This window comes from Phocoena sinus, chromosome 7 (genome assembly GCF_008692025.1).
Source record: "Phocoena sinus isolate mPhoSin1 chromosome 7, mPhoSin1.pri, whole genome shotgun sequence".
NCBI lineage: Eukaryota > Metazoa > Chordata > Mammalia > Artiodactyla > Phocoenidae > Phocoena > Phocoena sinus.
Window position 1 is genome coordinate 95,659,012 of NC_045769.1, and position 20,593 is coordinate 95,679,604.

At 39.4% G+C, this 20,593-nt stretch overlaps 1 protein-coding gene and 1 long non-coding RNA gene across 12 annotated transcripts in view; one reads left to right on the forward strand and one right to left on the reverse strand.

Annotated features, from left to right (window-relative positions):
- The window catches only part of CCNT2 (cyclin T2), a 48,348-nt gene extending 43,577 nt beyond the window's left edge, over positions 1-4,771 (reverse strand). For 4 of the 11 annotated variants that reach the window (XR_004350667.1, XM_032636924.1, XM_032636922.1 and 1 more), the window contains exons 1-2: positions 4,580-4,770; positions 3,671-3,752 (exon numbers count right to left, since the gene is read on the reverse strand). Coding sequence is in view for 4 of the 11 variants with exons in the window: in XM_032636915.1 (XP_032492806.1) it covers positions 1,483-1,509; positions 3,671-3,752; positions 4,580-4,737 (267 nt within the window). In the remaining 7 variants the exon portion in view is untranslated. Of the gene's footprint in view, positions 1-1,482; positions 1,510-3,670; positions 3,753-4,579 lie in introns of all 11 variants that reach the window. The other 7 variants (XM_032636915.1, XM_032636913.1, XM_032636919.1 and 4 more) reach the window with 6 other exon arrangements.
- Positions 4,772-4,937: 166 nt separating this feature from the next.
- The window catches only part of LOC116757154, a 30,889-nt gene continuing 15,233 nt past the window's right edge, over positions 4,938-20,593 (forward strand). Inside the window, exon 1 of the long non-coding RNA XR_004350846.1 lies at positions 4,938-5,004. This is a non-coding gene — a long non-coding RNA (uncharacterized LOC116757154). The remainder of the gene's footprint in view (positions 5,005-20,593) is intronic.

Genomic DNA, 20,593 nt, shown 5'->3' on the forward strand with positions numbered 1-20,593 from the left:
GAGAAATTTAGGGCTTTCACAATACAAATTTAAACAAAATCCTTAACTAACCAAATTGCCCAAAATGTTATTCTTTCACAAGTGGCAATTGTTTATGACAATTTTATGAGCAATCTGAGTATAAATAAGCAACAGTTGGTGTAAACTGAATGAAATCTACCATTAAAAAATCTTGAATAAATTTCTATGCAAAGACTATTAGTAAAAATTAGAATGGGAGAATGCTTTATTATCAGACAAAGAACAGGGATTGTGGGCACTCTTCTAGAGAGAAAAGAATGGCTTTCCTTTAAATCACTAAAGTCTTTACAGGGGAAGAAAGGAATGCAAAAAGAAAATCTTTAAATTTTCAAATGGTATCTACTAGTCAAGAACCAAGTCAACTGAGAAAGATTAAGACTGCAAGCAAAAAGTGGTAATCAAATTTTAGCACAAGCAAATACAAGTTCCTTTATGTGTATCAGCTGACTAATCTTAGATGTATTAAGTGAAACTCAGATATGACATAGATGGTGCATTCTTAGATGTTATCACAGTCAAAAATCATTAGTTCTGAATACTGCCCTTAACTTACTGTGTACTCTTGAGACCTTAAACAAAGCTACATTTAAATTTGGCATACTATAATGTTTCAATTGCTGCAGCTCAAAAAAGAGGCAACAGAACTAAAGAAAGAGAAGATTAAAATGATCACACGAATTGGAGAGAGATATGAGACTAGACCATGACCAACAAAAATACTAAGAGTGTGTTCTTTACAACCTCATCTTAAGAGAACTCAAAAGACTTGGAATTAATATAAGAAACAAATGCATCATAAACTTGACTAACGAAACTAATGAACAGAGTTTCTAGGAAAAGCTGGGTCAATTATCTATTCTACGACTGACACTGGGGAGGATGCTCTCCCACAGTACATACTTTATGGAGGCACTGCTGGTTCCAGTGCTTTTTTATATACTTCATTAGATTTATCTTGAGCTTGATCCAGCAAGGCCATTCTTCAATTACTAATCTCAATTACATAAACCTCACTGCATCCAGTGAGCAAAGGATAGATTTATCTAATTAGGTTACATATAAAAGTCATTTCCTGCTGGTAGCCATCCAACCTTCTAAAAAGAGAAAGTAACAATGATAAAAGACAGCTCTGCTGACACTAACTTTTAAAACAAGACCAACTTGACCTTTAGGGGATTTTTTTACTTTTAAATTTGTTAATGTGAAAAAATAAAATAAAGCCACATAAATATTTTTAAATATTTTAACATAATGAATGCATATTTATTATAAAACTAGATATATGTTGTTACTAGCATCTTTAAATTGAAGCTTGTTATGGTTTAATTTACCAAATGGTGTTCAATTTACTTAGTGGTGGAGACTCATGCTTTTTTAAAGTCTACCATGACATTCCATTATAACCTTGTAAGAAAAATTTTCCCAGTGATGTCAGGGAGTATGAATTTGAAAGTGACTCACATTCAATTTGAGACCACCCCCTTCACCCTAAAAGAATAGGAAAAAAAAAAAAGATAAAAGAGTGAGGCTGTGCAATTGATGCAAGTGTACCAACACAAATAAATATTAAAACCACTTTTGATAAAATAGCAAAGGTAAAAAAGACAATGGTTAGATATGAAGGGTGCAATTTACTTCTCAAAACAGAAATTAGCATCAGATTTCAATTATTCTAATAATGACTCAATGCAAAACACTGAAGTTTGCCTTTATACACACAGAAGACAGAAAGTAGGGTAATAAAAATGAATACTCTGGCTTTCTTATTAAATGATGGCATTTAAATAAAATTATAAGAGTTAGAATGCAAGTGACCTGGGCTTCACCAGTCAACTTAAAGTTACAGCTGTGAATTTTGGCTGTTAAGTAAGGTTTTGCTTTAAAGCACACCAACCAGGCCATAGAGATAAATTATCTAACTTTAGATAAGACGGAGGGTTCAAAAAGAGAAGTGTAGTCTTGTGGTGAAATCATTACTGAAGTAGAAAAGTAAGCAAATAGGACATCTGTAGCCACATCAAGAATTTCCAGGGCTTCCCTGGTGGCGCAGTGGTTGAGAGTCCGCCTGCCGATGCAGGGGACACGGGTTCGTGCCCCGGTCCGGGAAGATCCCACATGCCGCGGAGCAGCTGGGCCCGTGAGCCATGGCCAATGAGCCTGTGCGTCCGGAGCCTGTGCTCCGCAACGGGAGAGGCCACAACAGTGAGAGGCCCGCGTAACGCAAAAAAAATTAAAAAAAAAAAGAATTTCCAGAACTATTTTGATTTGTGATTCCTACCAGCATATTCCAGGACTACTTAAGGGAAGCCACACTTACATTAGTATTCATCAGTTCACTACTGCCTTAGGAGACAATTTAAATAAAACTGTATTTCTCTCAATCTAAATGTTATACCAAAAAGGCTTCCTCTCTCTTCCATAACACTATCACTGACCTAAGTTCTGTGTACAAGAAATAACTGGAAAAATATAAACAGAGCAAGAATCAAACAGATTTAAAAGATGAAAAGTAGAAGCAGTGGAGACTGCAAGAAACCAAAATGTATACTGTTTAATATAAACCTATATGCCAATCTGATAAACCAAATCAGATTTATGATCAGAAGAGGTTAAAATAGGAATCAATCTAAACTATGAAGCTTTTCCTTCCAACTAAAAAAAAGGACCTTTTCAAAGACTGTTTTCTTAAAAGGTCCTAATGACAATCCACAAATTGCATAAAGTCTTCCAGGGTCAACTTTTTCACACTCCTTTCAGAATAGCATTCTATAAATAGCTGTGAGCAAAAAATATGCTGAGAAATAAGGTAGAGCTAAATATTTCTAAACAATATGCAATTTTCTTTGATAACAGGTACAACACAGTATTCGTGTTTCTCTGAAAAGAACAGACACCGAAGTGCCGTTTTCATAACTTAAAATGAAAATTTCAACTAAATGCCACTACTAGTTTGTCAAAATTTACAGAATATGTTCCAAATCAGTACTTTAGTATTGGAAAGTAAGATTTACTTCAAACTAATTGTACATACACAGACACACCTCTGACACAGTATTTCTGAAGCAAGACACCATTCAAACCACCAAAAATTTAAGTAGACAACTAATGCTAAAATGTGATAAACAAGAACGTTTTACAACTTAAATTTCGTTAGCAAATGAAATATTTCTGCTAAACATTTAACTCTTTCAAAGGGTCATTTGAAAACAATGTTACAATTAAACTAAGCCCAATTCACCGTATTTGAAGCAATATGAGTCCAATACAATTAAGATGTACAACAGAACGACTGGGTTTTCTACAATTACATTGTACCTATAAATTGTTCAAATGTTGAGTGTAAAACTTAAATGAATACCAATGTAATAAATACTCTTTGAGAAGAGAAATGCTTCTGATTTATCTCTTAGCTCAAAAGACCTGGCAGAGCCTGACACAGCGCCTGGCAGCTTGTCAACACAAATTAAAAAACCAACCAACCAACCAGAAACCCCACATTTGAAGCAAAATGTTTATCACGCGATTCACCTTCACTGTTAACTTATAACATTAAATACAATAGTAAAATCCACGACCAACTTTTTTCTGCGTATCGATTATATCTTAAAATTTGGTTGTTTCAAAAACAGATTAATAAAACAATACTTACATTTCTATTGAATTTGGTGAAAGAATGGTGCATGTAAAACCTGTGCATATAAACAATCGCAGTGTTTATCGTAAGCTGAGAGCTGGAACGTTAACATTTAGGAAATATCGGAGAAAAACAAGATCTCTTTTCCAAAACAATTTTGAAGGAAAATTCCCGATCTACGGTTCTTTTCCAAGGCCCCCGTTCACTCAAAACCAATCCCCAAACTGTAATAATAAGGAACTATATACCCACAGGATGATGGCGTGGGGGCTGGCGGATCGAAAAGGCTCCCCACCGAATAAATAGCCGGAATAATAACAAACGCCGAGCATTCCGCTCCAATACTGCTATTAAGCGAGCCCAGGAAGCATTTATCAATGGCTACGACTAAACCCAAAATCAAACAGTTGAAACACGCGCGCGCGCACCCATGCAAAACCATGCCAGGAACATAAAGACGTCCCGTGCGCTCCCAAGGTACAAGAGAACCGCCATCAAACCGGTGAGGAGAGCGGGGAAAGGCTGCAGAGAACACTTACGCCTTTCAGCATCTCCCTCCTAGCTCTCAACCCCTTCTCGGACTAGAAGTAGAAGCAGCCGCCTCTTTTCTGCGATAATCCCTAAGATTTCCCCCTCGCCCGGGCGGCACTCCCATCCCCCGCCGTCACCACGCGCGGCCCCAAACAGATTACACAACGCAGCCTCCCGGCCCGCATTCACCGGACTCCCTTTCTCCTCCCCTCCTCCGCTGCCGGCCGCTCGGAGCCTCCAGAACCCTAGCCTGTCTTCCCTTACGGCGCGGCCGAGGCCCAGGAAAGACCGAGGCGGCGGCGCCATGTTCGCGGGGCACCAGGCCCAGCGACCCGGCGAGTAGTGAGGGGGACAGGGCGTGAGAGGCGCAGGGCCAAAAATAGGAAAGGATACACATTGAGACGCTGTCCCATGTCCTGGATGAGGTTGGCCGCCTGCTGGCGGTACGAGAGCTCTTTATCCGCCTCCACTCCGCAGCGGCGGCTCGGCGTGTTCTCCAGCTGTTCCCGAGTAAAGAACCAGCGAGAAGAAGCTCCACGGCCGGACGCCATGACACTTCCTCCTCCGCCCGCTCCCTCACCCACCCCCCGCCCCTCCCGGCTCGCGGACACCCAGCCAAGGCCGCGCGACCCCGCCCCACTCCGCTCGCCGTAGACCACGCACCACCCTTTTTCACCACCGCCGCCGCCCGTGCGCGTGCGCGGGGGCCGCCCTACCGGCTAGCCCTAGTCTTTTGCTTTCTTTTTCCGGCCCGGGCCTCGCTCTCGCGCACGGGACCACAATGCTCCGCGCCGCTTGTCATTTGGAGGCGCCCAAAGGTGGGGGTAGGCTGGAAGGGAAAGGTCAGCGCGGTGCATGTCGGGCCTAGGATTGGCTGGGAGGAGGGCGGGGAGGAGAGGCGAGAAAAGGCTGGTTTCGGGTCGGGTGGCGAGAGACGCGGGCGGGCGGCTGCGCCATGGGGCCTGGGCGTGGGCTCTGAAATCCCAGCTGGTTTTTGGGCCGGGAGTCTGGCGGCGGTTTAAAAAAGAAGAACTTTCCTCTGTCGCAGTCGCGCGCCACATCCTCCATTTTCCTCTAGCGTCGGTCTGCGCAGTCTCGTAGGCTGCCGACTTCGGAGTTCCCGACGGACAGCCTCCGCCCCAGCGGGCGGCTCTCGGAAGGACCTACCTGGGAAAGGGTGCATAAGAAATTCTTCCCCCCGCCCCCCCCCCCCCACGTTTGTGCCGCACTTTAGTTCTTTTTTCCTACATTATCTTGTTTGAATCCTACGACCACGCAGGCCGTGGGTTGTTTTTTTTTTTCGTGGGTTTATTTTTTTTATTTTATTTTTTTATGTAAAACTGGGCCAACCTTTTTTTTTTTTTTTTAAACCCCACATTTGTTTATTTATTTATTCTTGGCTGTGTTGGGTCTTCATTTCTGTGCGAGGGCTTTCTCTAGTTGTGGCAAGTGGGGGCCACTCTTCATCGCAGTGCGCGGGCTTCTCACTGTCGCAGCCTCGCTTGTTGCGGAGCACAGGCTCCAGACGCGCAGGCTCAGTAGTTGTGGCTCACGGGCGTAGTTGCTCCGTGGCATGTGGGATCTTCCCAGACCAGGGCTCGAACCCGTGTCCCCTGCATTAGCAGGCAGATTCTCAACCACTGTGCCACCAGGGAAGCCCTCGTGGGTTTATTTTTTTAATTACTTGCCAAAGGTTATTAGCAACCAGAGGAGCTGAATTTCTAAACTAGGTTTGGAGCCCCTTTCTGTAGTGTGTTTTCAAATCTGTCTGTGATTTGAAAGAGAAGGTTAAAGAGAAGCAGATAGTGTAAAAGGAACTGAGTTAAAAAGTTATCAGTGTTTAATATGGTAATACCGCACATATCTATTGATTAACTCTTTATCCTGTCCCTGCAAGAAATTTTGCAGACTGGGAGTCGGTTAGGCTGGCTCTGAGCCAACGCCTAATATGTGTGAATAAAGTTGCTAAGTTTTAAATTTTAGCTATTTGCCAAAGATACAGCGTACAGGAAGACATACTTTTTTGTTTGCATTGTTATATCAGGATTCCTTCTTAAATTAACTTTTATTGGAGAACAGTTGCTTTACAATGTTGTGTTAGTTTCTGCTGTACAGCAAAGTGAATCAGCTATAAGTATACATATATCCCCTCTTTTTTGGATTTCCTTCCCCTTTAGGTCACCACAGAGCACTGAGTAGAGTTCCCTGTGCTCTACAGTAGGTTCTCATTAGTTACCTGTTTTATACATAGTAGTGTATACATGCAGGAAGTCATACTACTTTTCATTGAGTTCTTGATTATATCTCCAGGCTTTTGTCATTGTTTCGGGGCTCCCACGCTCAATGTACTGATATACCTTGGCTCTGCCTGCCCCCGTCAGGCCACAGTGTTGAGCTGCTGATTTGGTAGGCAGCTATCATGAACATTGTCTAACTTGTTACCTACCTTGCCTCACATCTTAGGCTGCTTAGAGGTTCCAGGATAGATTGACTTAAAGCAGCATTTAAAAAGTGGCTACCTCCAACGCTCATTCATGATAAAAGCTCTAACAAACTAGGAATAGAGGAGAACTTCTTCAACTGCATGAAGAACGTTTATAAAAACCTTACAGCTAGCATCATACTTAATGGTGAGAAACTAGAAGCTTTCCTGCTAAGGCATGGATGTCCCCTGTCACTGCTCCTTTCAACGTTATATTATACGTCCTATAAGAAAAGGAAATCAAAGCTAAGCAGATTGGGAAGAAAGAAATAAAACTGGCTTTGTTCATGGATAACATAATTCATGTAGAAAATCTCAGAGTACTAAAAAAAACTGGAACTAGTAAGTGGCTATAGCAGGATTATAATATACAAGAGTGAATTGCTTTCCTGTATACCAGCAACGTATAATTGAAATTTGCGGTTAAAAACATAATACCTTTTACAAAAAGTAATACTTAGGTATGAATCTAAAATATGTACAGGATCTGTATACAGAAAACAACAAAACTGATTAAGGAAATCAAAGTAGATATAAGTGGAAGGATATTCTGGGTTCATGGATTCGAGGATTTAATATCATTAGATGTCAGTTCTTCCCAACTTGATCTGTAGATTCAAATGCAATCCCAATAAAAAAATTTAGGAAGTTATTTTGCAGATATGTGCAAATCGATTCTAAAGTTTATATGGAAAGGTGAAAGACGCAAAATAGCCAGCACAATACCAGAGAAGCTGAACTGACTTTATCCGACCTCAAAGCTACAGTACCAAAGACAGCGTTTGCTGGCAAAAGAATAGACACATACATCAGTGGAACAGAATAGGGAGCCTGGGAATAGATCCACATAAACATGGTCAACTGATCTTTGACAAAGGAGCAAAGGTAATTCAATTGAGAAAAGATAGTCTTTTCAACAGATAGTGCTGGAACAACTGGACATGTGTATGGAAAAAAAAGAATCGAGACACATCTCACAACTTTCACAAAAATTGAGTAGATCATATCCCTAAATGTAAAATGCAGAACTTTAAAACCTCTGGAAGATAACAGGAGAAAATGGAGGTGACCTTGTGTGTGGCAATTTTTTTTTAAAAAATTATTATTGGAGTATAGTTGATTCACAGTGCTGTGTTAGCTTCAGGTATATAGCAAAGTGAATCAGTCATACATATTCCACTCTTTTTTTAGATTCTTTTCCCATATAGGCCGTTACAGAATTGAGCAGAGTTCCCTGTGCTGTACAGCAGGTCCCCACTAGTCATCTATTCTATATATAGTAGTATGCATATGTCAATCCCAACTCATCCCTCCCCCACCCCACTTGTCCCCAGGCAACCCTAAGTTTGTTTTCCACATCTGTGACTCTACTTCTGTTATGTAAGTAAGGTCACTTGTACCCTTTTCTTAGATTCCACATATAAGCGATATCATATGATATTTGTCTTTCTGTGTCTGACTTAAATTCACTCAGTATGACATTCTCTAGGTCCATCCATGTTGCAGCAAATGGCATTATTTTATTCTTTTATATTGCTGCGTAATATTCCATTGTTATATATGTACCACATCGTCTTTATCCATTCTTCTATTGATGGACATCAGCTTGCTTCCATGTCCTGGCTACTGTAAATAGTGCTGCAATGAACATTGGGGTGCATGTATCTTTTCAAATTATGGTTTTCTCCAGGTATATGCCTAGGAGTGGGATTGCTAGTCATACGGTAGCTCTGTTTTTATTTTTTTTTAATATTTATTTATTTATTTGGCTGCGGCAGTTCTTAGTTGCAGCACGCTGGATCTTCGTTGCAGCATGCGGAATTCTTCGTTGCGGCGTGGGCTCTTTGTTGCAGTGTGCAGGCTTCACTCTAGTTGTGGTGGGCTCCAGAGTGTGCAGGCTCAGTAGTTGCAGCACGTGGGCTCTCTAATTGAGGCACATAGGCTCTACAGCGCACAGGCTCACTAGTTGCAGTGCACGGGCTTAGTTGCCCCACACGTGTGGAATCTTAGTTCCCCGACCAGGGATTGAACCCGTGTCCCCTGCATTGGAAGGCAGATTCTTAACCACTGGACCACCAGGGAAGTCCCCAGTAGCTCTATTTTTAGTTTTTTAAGGGAACTCCATACTGTACTCCATAGTGGCTGTACCAGTTTACCTTCCCACCAACGGTGTAGGAGGGTTCTCTTTTCTCCACACCCTCTCCAGCATTCATTGTTTGTAGATTTTTTGATGATGGCCATCACCGGTGAGAGGTGATACCTCATTGTAGTTTCGATTTGCATTTCTCTAATAATTAGTGACGTTGAGCATCTTTTCATGTGCTTTTTTGGCCATCTGTATGTCTTCTTTGGAGAAATATCTATTTAGATCTTCCACCCATTTATTTATTTATTTATTTATTTTTGCGGTGCGCGGGCCTCTCACCGTGTGGCCTCTCCTGCTGCGGAGCAGAGGCTGCGGACGCGCAGGCCCAGCGGCCACGGTTCATAGGCCCAGACGCTGCATGGCATGTGGAGGCACGAACCCGTGTCCCCTGCATCTGCAGGCGGACTCAACCACTGCGCCACCAGGGGAGCCCTTCCACCCATTTTTTGATTGGGTTGTTTGTTTTTCTGATATTGAGTTGTATGAGCTGTTTGCATATTTTAGAGATTAATCCCTTGTTGGTTGCTTTGTTTGCAAGTATTTTCTCCCATACTGAGGTTGTCTTTTTGTATTGTTTATGGTTTCCATTGCTGTGCAAAAGCTTTTCAGTTTACTTGATCCCATTTGTTTATTTTTGTTTCTATTTGTATTACTCTAGGAGGTGTATCAAAAAAGATCTTGCTGCGGTTTGTGTTCTGCCTATGTTTTCCTCTAAGAGTTTTATAGTGTCCAGCCTTACATTTAGGTCTTTAATCCACTTTGAGTTTATTTTTGTGTATGGTGTTAGGGAGTGTTCCGGTTTCATTCTCTTAATATAGCTGTCCAGTTTTCCCAGCACCACTTATTGAAGAGACTGTCTTTTCTCCATTGTATATTCTTGCCTCCTTTGTCATAGATGTGGTGACCCTAGGTGCATGGGTTTATCATTGGACTTTCTATCCTGTTCCATTGATCTATATTTCTGTTTTTGTGCCAGTACCATGCTGCTTTTCTTTTTTTCCCAAGGTTTTTTATTTTAATGTGGACCTTTTTTTTTCTTCTTTTTTTTAATTATAAATTTTTTTAAATTTTTTTAAATGTGGACCATTTTAAAAATCTTTATTGAATGTGTTACAATGTTGCTTCTGTTTTATGTTTCGGTTTTTGGCCCCAAGACATGTAGGATCTTAGCTCCCTGACCAGAAATCAAACCCGCATCCCCTTCATTGGAAGGTGAAGTCTTAACCACTGGACTGCCAGGGAAGTCCCTACCATACTTTTTTGATGGCTGTAGCTTTGTAGGTAGTCTGAAGTCACGGAGCCTGATTCCTCAAACTCCATTTTTCTTTCTCAAAATTGCTTGGGCTATTGGGGGTCTTTTGTGTTTCCATACAAATTGTGAAATTTTTTATTCTAGTTCTGTAAAAAATGTCAGTGGTAGTTTGATAGGGATTGCATTAGATCTATAGATTGCTTGGGTAGTAGAGTCATTTTCACAATGTTGATTCTTCCAATCCAAGAACATGGTATATCTCTCCATCTATTTGTATCATCTTTAATTTCTTTCATCAGTGTCTTACAATTTTCTGCATACAGGTCTTTTGTCTCCTTAGGTAGGTTTATTCCTAGATATTTTATTCTTTTTGTTGCAATGGTAAATGGGAGTGTTTTCTTAATTTCACTTTCAGATTTTTCATCATTAGTGTATAAGAATGCCAGAAATTTCTGTGCATTAATTTTGTATCCTGCCACTTTACCAAATTCATTGATTAGCTCTAGTAGTTTTCTGGTGGCATCTTTAGGATTCTCTATGTATAGTGTCATGTCGTCTGCAGTGACAGCTTTACTTCTTCTTTTCTGATTTAGATTCCTTTTATTTCTTTTTCTTCTCTGATTGCTGTGGCTAGAACTTCCAAAACTCTGTTGAATAAGAGTGGTGAAAGTGGGCAACCTTGTCTTGTTCCAGTTCTTAGTGGAAATGGTTTCAGTTTTTCACCATTGAGGATGTTGTTGGCTGTGGGTTTGTCATATATGGCCTTTATTATGTTGAGGAAAGTTCCCTCTATGCCTACTTTCTGCAGGGTTTTTATCATAAATGGGTGTTGAATTTTGTTGAAAACTTTCTCTGCATCTATTGAGATGATCATATGGTTTTTCTCCTTCAATTTGTTAATATGGTGTATCATTTTGATTGATTTGCATATATCGAAGAATCCTTGCATTTCTGGAGTAAACTGCACTTGATAATGGTGTATGTTCCTTTTAATGTGTTGTTGGATTCTGTTTGCTAGTATTTTGTTGAGGATTTTTGCGTGTGTGTTCATCAGTGGTATTGTCCTGTAATTTTCTTTTTTTGTGATATCTTTGTCTGGTTTTGTTATCAGGGAGATGATGGACTCTTAGAATGAGCTTGGGAGTGTTCTTTTGTTTGCAATTTTTTGCAATGGTTTGAGAAGGAGAGGTGTTAACTCTTCTGTAAATGTTTGATTAAATTTGCCTGTGAAGCAGTCTGGTCCTGGACTTCTGTCTCTTGGAAGATTTTTAATCAGAGTTTAAATTTCAGTACTTGTGATTGGTTTGTTCATATTTTCTATTTCTTTCTGGTTCAGTCTTTGAAGACTGTACGTTTCTAAGAATTTGTCCATTTCTTCCAGGTTGTGCATTTTATTGTCATAGGCAATGAGTTTTTGGATACAACACCAAAAGATGATCCATGAAAGAAAAAATTAAGTTGGACTTCATTAAAATTAAAAACCTCTGCTCTGTGAAAGACACTGTTAAGAGTGAAAATACAAGGAGAAAATCTTTGCAAAACACATATCTAATAAGGAACTTGTATCCCAAATATGCAAAGAACTCTTAAAACTCAATAAGAAAACAAAGAACCCAATTTAAAAATAGGCAAAGGATCTGAACAGATACTTCACAGAGAAGATATAGAGAAGGGAAATAGACAAATGAGAAGATGTTTGACATCATATATCATATGGGTATTCTTAGTAGTAGTTTATAATTGCAAAAGTTTGCAAGTATGACTGTCCATGAATTGAGGATTGGATGATTTGATACATCTATGCAATAAGATACTAGTCAGCTCTTAAAAAGAAGAAGGCAAAAAAAAAAAAAAAAAAAAAAAGAAGGCATCAAAGTGCTGAAAGAAGAAAAGCTACCAACCAAGAATACTATACCAAAAAAGCTATCCTTCAGAGTCGAAAGAGAGAGAAAGAGTTTTCCAGACAAGCAAAAGCTAACGGAGTTCATCACCACTAGACTGGCCTTACAAGAAATGTTAAAAGGACTTATTTAAGCTGAAACAAGAGGGTGCTAATTAGTTGCAGGAAAACATATGAAAGTATAAATCTTACTAGGAAAGGTAAATATGCAGTAAAAATCAGAATAATTTAAAGTTGTAAACGTGGTAGGTTAATCACTTACAAAGCTTGTATGAGATAAAAAGACATAAATAGTAAATAAAAGCTATAACTACAATACTTAGGTAAGAGATACACAAGATAAAAAGATGTTAAATTGTGACATCAAAAACATAAAACATTGGCGGAGAGGGAATAAAAATACAGAGTTCTGTAATGCATCCAAACTTAAGTTATCAACTTAAAATAGACTGATATAAAAAGAAGGCAGGGACTTCCTTGGTGGTGCAGTGGTTAAGAATCCGCCTGCCACTGCAGGGGACACGGGTTCAAGCTGTGGTCCGGGAGGATCCCACATTCCTTGGAGCAGCTAGGCCCGTGCGCCACAGCTGCTGAGCCCATGTGCCTCAACTGCTGAGCCTGTGTGTCACAACTGCTGAGCCCGTGTGCCAAGAGCCCATGCTCTGCAACAAGAGAAGCCACCACAATGGGAAGCCTGTGCACTGCAACGAGGAGTGGCTCCTGCTCACCCCAACTAGAGGAAGCCCGTGCGCAGCAGCGTAGAGCCAACGCAGCCAAAAATAGATAAAAAATTTATTTTAAAAATAAATAAAAATTTAAAAAGGATACCTTTAAAAGAAAAAAAAAGAAGGCAGCTTTTATGTGGAAGGACCACCAAGGTATTAAGTAGGGAAAAAAAAGGAAGATGCTACTGTTTGGGTAAAATGAACAAAGGAATATGTACATGTAAGTGCTTGTATGATTATAGATTTTCTTTTTAATTTATTTATTTATTTTCATACAGACACACACACACACACTGTATTTTATTTTTACAAGAGATAAATAGACTGACACCAAGCATTGTAAATGGATGACCACAACAAAAGCAACAATGATTACAATTACCAAACACGAAACACACTCATACTATGTCATAATATTGACATTCAGTCCAGGAATCCTCCACTGTAAGAGCTCCTTTACTTTGCAGTGAAAATTGATTTGTATATTTTTTGCCTCTGAGTCCTTGTGGTATTTTTTTTTATTCATACAGAAAGTCACAAAAATTATAATCATCCTCATCAGTTCACTCAGTCCCATGTAATTAATTTTTTTTTATCTTGATCTTTTGTTAGCACTTTTATGAGTTCATCAGTTTTCCATCAGAGTTCTGAAAATACTTATTCATTCAGTTCAGCAGTATAGTCAGTTACCAGAAATCTGTACTTGTCAGAGTCTTTTCCATGAATTCCTTGAAGATGAAACTCTCTTATAGGAACATATTTGTATAGATTTTCTTTACAAGAATACACATATACACACAACAGGTAAAATTGGTACCCTCTGGGAGACATACATTGAATTTGATCTTTTTGAACTCTTCTAACATGTTCATATATTGACTTTTCAAAAATAAACTTAAATTTTTTTATTAGGTACCTAATAAAACTGCATAGTGTTTTATATTCAGAAATGAAGAATTCAATTCACTTTTGTTCAATTTTCATTGTAAAGAAGCCTCAGAATGGTGTCTGTAAGCAAACATATATAAAGTGGGTATTTATTTCAATTAAGTTAATCTTAAGTGATTGAATATACTTTTTTGAATTTTTATTTTTTTATAGAGCAAGTTATTAGTCATCGATTTTATACACACCAGTGTATGCATGTCAATCCCAAACTCCCAATTCATCACACCCCCACCCCCAGCCGCCACTGCTTTTCCTCCTTGGTGTCCATACGTTTGTTCTCTACATCTGTGTCTCAATTTCTGCCCTGCAAGCTAGTTCATCTGTACCATTTTTCTAGGTTCCACACATATGTGTTAATGTACAATATTTGCTTTTCTCTTTCTGACTTACTTCACTCTGTATGACAGCCTCTAGATCCATCCACGTCTCTACAAATGACTCAGTTTTGTTCCTTTTTATGGCTGAGGAATATTCCATTCTATATATATATATATCACATTTTTTAATATCTTTATTGGAGTATAATTGCTTTACAGTGTGTGTTAGTTTCTGCTTTACAACAAAATGAATCAGTTATATATATACATATGTTCCCATATCTCTTCCCTCTTGCGTCTCCCTCCCTCCCACCCTCCCTATCCCACCCCCCCTATCCCACCCCTCTAGGCGGTCACAAACCACGTAGCTGACCTCCCTGTGCTATGCGGCTGCTTCCCACTAGCTATCTACCTTACGTTTGGTAGTGTATATATGTCCATGCCTCTCTCTCGCTTTGTCACAGCTTACCACTCCCCCTCCCCATATCCTCAAGTTCATTCTCTAGTAGGTCTGTGTCTTTATTCCTGTCTTACCCCTAGGTTCTTCATGACATTTTTTATTTCTTAAATTCCATGTATACGTGTTAGCATACGGTATTTCTCTCTCTTTCTGACTTACTTCACTCTGTATGACAGACTCTAGGTCTATCCACCTCATTAAAGATAGCTCAATTTCGTTTCTTTTTATGGCTGAGTAATATTCCATTGTATATATGTGCCACATCGTCTTTATCCATTCATCCAATGATGGACACTTAGGTTCTTTCCATCTCCGGGCTATTGTAAATAGAGCTGCAATGAACATTTTGGTACATGACTTTTTTTTTTTTTACATGACTCTTTTTGAATTATGGTTTTCTCAGGGTATATGCCGAGTAGTGGGATTGCTGGGTCATATGGTAGTTCTAGTTGTAGTTTTTTAAGGAACCTCCATACTGTTCTCCACAGTGGCTGTATTAATTTACATTCCCACCAACAGTGCAAGAGGGTTCCCTTTTCTCCACACCCTCTCCAGCATTTATTGTTCCTAGATTTTTTGTTGATGGCCATTCTGACCGGTGTGAGATGATATCTCATTGTAGTTCTGATTTGCATTTCTCTAATGATTAGTGATGTTGAGCATTCTTTCATGTGTTTGTTGGCAGTCTGTATATCTTCTTTGGAGAAATGTCTGTTTAGGTCTTCTGCCCATTTTTGGATTGGGTTGTTTGTTTTTTTGTTATTGAGCTGCATGAGCTGCTTGTAAATTTTGGAGATTAATCCACTGTCGGTTGCTTCATTTGCAAATATTTTCTCCCATTCTGAGGGTTGTCTTTTGGACTTGTTTATGGTTTCCTTTGCTGTGCAAAAGCTTTGAAGTTTCATTAGGTCCCATTTGTTTATTTTTGTTTTTATTTCCATTTCTCTAGGCGGTGGGTCAAAAAGGATCTTGCTGTGATTTATGTCATAGAGTGTCCTGCCTATGTTTTCCTCTAAGAGTTTGATAATTTCGGGCCTTATATTTAGGTCTTTAATCCATTTTGAGATTATTTTTGTGTATGGTGTTAGGGAGCCATCTAATCTCATACTTTTACATGTACCTGTCCAGTTTTACCAGCACCACTTATTGAAGAGGCTGTCCTTTCTCCACTGTACATTCCTGCCTCCTTTACCAAAGATAAGGTGACCATATGTGTGTGGGTTTATCTCTGGGCTTTCTATCCTGTTCCATTGATCTATCAGTTTTTGTGCCAGTACCATAGTGTCTTGATTACTGTAGCTTTGTAATATAGTCTGAAGTCAAGGAGCCTGAATCCTACAGCTCCGTTTTTTGTTCTCAAGATTGCTTTGGCTATTCGGGGTCTTTTGTGTTTCCATACAAATTGTGAATTTTTTTCTTCTAGTTCTGTGAAAAATGCCTGTGGTAGTTTGATAGAGATTGCATTGAATCTGTAGATTGCTTTGGGTAGTAGAGTCATTTTCACAATGTTGATTCTTCCAATCCAAGAACATGGTATATCTCTCCATCTATTTGTATCATCTTTAATTTCTTTCATCAGTGTCTTACAATTTTCTGCATACAGGTCTTTTGTCTCCTTAGGTAGGTTTATTCCTAGATATTTTATTCTTTTTGTTGCAATGGTAAATGGGAGTGTTTTCTTGATTTCACTTTCAGATTTTTCATCATTAGTGTATAGGAATGCCAGAGATTTCTGTGCATTAATTTTGTATCCTGCTACTTTACCAAATTCATTGATTAGCTCTAGTAGTTTTCTGGTAGCATCTTTAGGATTCTCTATGTATAGTATCATGTCATCTGCACAGACTGACAGATTTACTTGTTCTTTTCCGATTTGGATTCCATTTATTTCCTTTTCTTCTCTGATTGCTGTGGCTAAAACTTCCCAAACTCTGTTGAATAAGAGTGGTGAGAGTGGGCAACCTTGTCTTGTTCCTGATCTTTGTGGAAATGGTTTCTGTTTTTCACCATTGAGGACAGTGTTGGCTGTGGGTTTGTCATATATGGCCTTTATTATGTTGAGGAAAGTTCCCTCTATGCCTACTTTCTGCAGGGTTTCTATCATAAATGGGTGTTGAATTTTGTTGAAAGCTTTCTCTGCATCTATTGAGATGATCATATGGTTTTTCTCCTTCAGTTTGTTAATATGGTGTATCACGTTGATTGATTTGCGTATATTGAAGAATTCTTGCATTCCTGGAATGAACCCCACTTGATCATGGTGTATAATCAGTTTAATGTGCTGTTGGATTCTGTTTGCTAGTATTTTGTTGAGGATTTTTGCATCTATGCTCATCAGTGATATTGGCCTGTAGTTTTCTTTCTTTGTGACATCCTTGTCTGCTTTTGGTATTAGGGTGACGGTGGCCTCGTAGAATGAGTTTGGGAGTGTTCTCCCTTTGCTATATTTTGGAAGAGTTTGAGAAGGATAGGTGTTAGCTCTTCTCTAAATGTTTGACAGAATTCGCCTGTGAAGCTATCTGGTCCTGGCCTTTTGTTTGTTGGAAGATTTTAAATCACAGTTTCAATTTCAGTGCTTGTGATTGGTCTGTTCATATTTTCTATTTCTTCCTGATTCATTCTTGGCAGGTTGTGCATTTCTAAAAATCTGTCCATTTCTTCCAGGTTGTCCATTTTATTGGCAAAGAGTTGCTTGTAGTAATCTCTCATGACCTTTTATATTTCTGCAATATCAGTTGTTACTTCTCCTTTTTCATTTCTAATTCTATTGATTTGAGTCTTCTCTCTTTTTTTCTTGATGAGTCTGACTAATGGTTTATCAATTTTGTTTATCTTGTCAAAGAACTAGCTTTTAGTTTTATTGATCTTTGCTGTCGTTTCCTTCATTTCTTTTTCATTTATTTCTGAGCTGATTTTTATGATTTCTTTCCTTCTGCTAACTTTGGGGTTTTTTTGTTCTTCCTCTAATTGCTTTAGGTGCAAGGTTAGGTTGTTTATTCGAGATGTTTCCTGTTTCTTAGGGTAGGATTGTATTGCTATAAACTTCCCTCTTAGAACTGCTTTTGCTGCATCCCATAGATTTTGGGTTGTCGTGTCTCCATTATCAGTTGTTTCTAGGTATTTTAAATTTCCTATTTGATTTCTTCAGTGATCACTTCGTTATTAAGTAGTGTATTGTTTAGCCTCCATGTGTTTGTATTTTTTACAGATCTTTTCCTGTAATTCATATCTAGTCCCATAGCGTTGTGGTCGGAAAAGATACTTGATACAATTTCAATTTTCTTAAATTTACCAAGGCTTGATTTGTGACCCAAGATATGATCTTTGAACATATTATGGACAATGTTCCATAAGCACTAGAGAAAAATGTGTATTATGTTGTTTTTGGATGGAATGTCCTATAAATATCAATTAAGTCCATCTTGTTTAATGTATCATTTAAAGCTTGTGTTTCCGTATTTATTTTCATTTTGGATGATCTGTCCATTGGTGAAAGTGAGGTGTTAAAGTCCCCTACTATGAATGTGTTACTGTCGATTTCCCCTTTTATGGCTGTTAGCATTTGCCTTATGTATTGAGGTGCCCCTATGTTGGGTGCATAAATATTTACAATTGTTATATTTTCTTCTTGGATCGATCCCTTGATCATTATGTAGTGTCCTTCTTTGTCTCTTTTAATAGTCTTTATTTTAAAGTCTATTTTGTCTGATATGAGAATTGCTACTCCTTTGGTTTCCATTTGCATGAAATATCTTTTTCCATCCCCTTACTTTCAGTCTGTATGTGTGTCTAGTTCTGAAGTGGGTCTCTTGTAGACAGCAAATATACGGGTCTTGTTTTTGTATCCATTCAGCCAATCTGTGTCTTTTGGTGGGAGCATTTAGTCCATTCACATTTAAGGTATTTATCGATATGTATGTTCCTATTCCCATTTTCTTAATTGTTTTGGGTTCGTTATTGTAGGTCTTTTCCTTCTCTTGTGTTTCTTGCCTAGAGAAGTTCCTTTAGCATTTGTTGTAAAGCTGGTTTGGTGGTGCTGAACTCTCTCAGCTCTTGCTTGTCTGTAAAGGTTTTAATTTCTCCATCAAATCTGAATGAGATCCTTGCTGGGTAGAGTAATCTTGGTTTCAGGTTTTTCTCCTTCATCACTTTAAATATGTCCTGCCGGTCCCTTCTGGCTTGCAGAGTTTCTGCTGAAAGATCAGCTGTTAACCTTATGGGGATTCCCTTGTGTGTTATTTGTTGTTTTTCCCTTGCTGCTTTTACTATGTTTTCTTTGTATTTAATTTTAGGCAGTTTGATTAATATGTGTCTTGGCATATTTCTTCTTGGATTTATCCTGTATGGGACTCCCTGTGCTTCCTGGACTTGATTAACTATTTCCTTTCCCATATTAGGGAAGTTTTCAACTATAATCTCATCAAATATTTTCTCAGTCCCTTTCTTTTTCTCTTCTTCTTCTGGAACTCCTATCATTCGAATGTTGGTTCCTTTAATGTTGTCCCAGAGGTCTCTGAGACTGTCCTCAGTTCTTTTCATTCCTTTTTCTTTATTCTGCTCTGCAGTAGTTATTTCCACTATTTTATCTTCCAGGTCACTTATCCGTTCTTCTGCCTTAGTTATTCTGCTAGTGATCCCATCTAGAGTATTTTTCATTTCATTTATTTTGTTGTTCATCGTTGTTTGTTTCATCTTTAGTTCTTCTAGGTCCTTGTTAAATGTTTCTTGCGTTTTGTCTATTTCCAAGATTTTGGATCATCTTTACTATCATGGTTCTGAATTCTTTTTCAGGTAGACTGCCTATTTCCTCTCATTTGTTTGGTCTGGTGGGTTTTTATCTTGCTCCTTCATCTGCTGTGTGTTTTTCTGTGTTCTCATTTTGCTTATCTTACTGTGTTTGGGGTCTCCTTTTTGCAGGCTGCAGGTTCGTAGTTCCCGTTGTTTTTGGTGTCTGTCCGCAGTGGCTAAGGTTGGTTCTGTGGGTTGTGTAGGCTTCCTGGTGGAGGGGCCTAGTGCCTGTGTTCTGGTGGATGAGGCTGGATCTTGTCTTTCTGGTGTGCTGGTCCACGTCTGGTGGTGTGTTTTGGGGTGTCTGTGGACTTATTATGATTTTAGGCAGCCTCTCTGCTACTGGGTGGGGTTGTGTTCCTATCTTGCCAGTTGTTTGGCATAGGATGTCCAGCACTGTAGCTTGCTGGTCGTTGAGTGAAGCTGGGTGCTGGTGTTGAGGTGGAGATCTCTGGGAAATTTTTGCCGTTTGATATTATGTGGAGCTGGGAAGTCTATTGTGGACCAGTGTCCTGAAATTGGCTCTCCCACCTCAGAGGCACAGCACTGACTCCTGGCTGCAGCACTAAGAGCCTTTCATCCACACGGCTCTGAATAAAAGGGAGAAAAAGTAGAACAGAAAGAAAGAAAGAAAGAAGAAGAAGAAGAGAAGAAAGAAAGAAGAAGGAAGGAAAGAAAGAAAGCAAGAAAAGAGGGAGGAAGGAAGGGGGGGTAGGAAGGAAAAAAGAAAGAAAGAAGATAAAGTAAAATAAAATTAAAGTAAGATAAAATATAATAAAGTTATTAAAATAAATCATAATTATTAAGAGAAAAAAAGGACGGATAGAGCCCTAGGACAAATGGTGGGAGCAAAGCTATACAGACAAAATCTCACATAGAAACCATATACATACACACTCACAAAAAGAGGAAAAGGGGAAAAACTCATAAATCTTGCTCTCAACGTCCACCTCCTTCATTGGGATGATTCGTTGTCTATTCATGTGTTCCACAGATGCAGGGTACATCAAATTGATTGTGGAGCTTTAATCGGCTGCTTCTGAGGCTGCTGGGAGAGATTTCCGATTCTCTTTGTTCTCATAGCTCCCAGGGACTCAGCTTTGGATTTGGCCCCGTCTCTGCGTGTAGGTCGCCAGAGGGCATCTGTTCTTCGCTCAGACAGGATGGGGTTAAAAGAGCAGCTGATTCGGGGGGCTCTGGCTCACTCAGGCCGGGGTGGAGGGAGGGGCAAGGAGTGCGCGGCGAGCCTGCGGCGGCAGAGGCCAGCGTGACGTTGCACCAGCCTGAGGCGCGCCGTGCGTTCTCCCGGGGGAGTTGTCCCTGGATCATGGGACCCCTGCAGTGACGGGCTGCACAGGCTCCCCAGCAGGGAGGTGTGGATAGTGACCT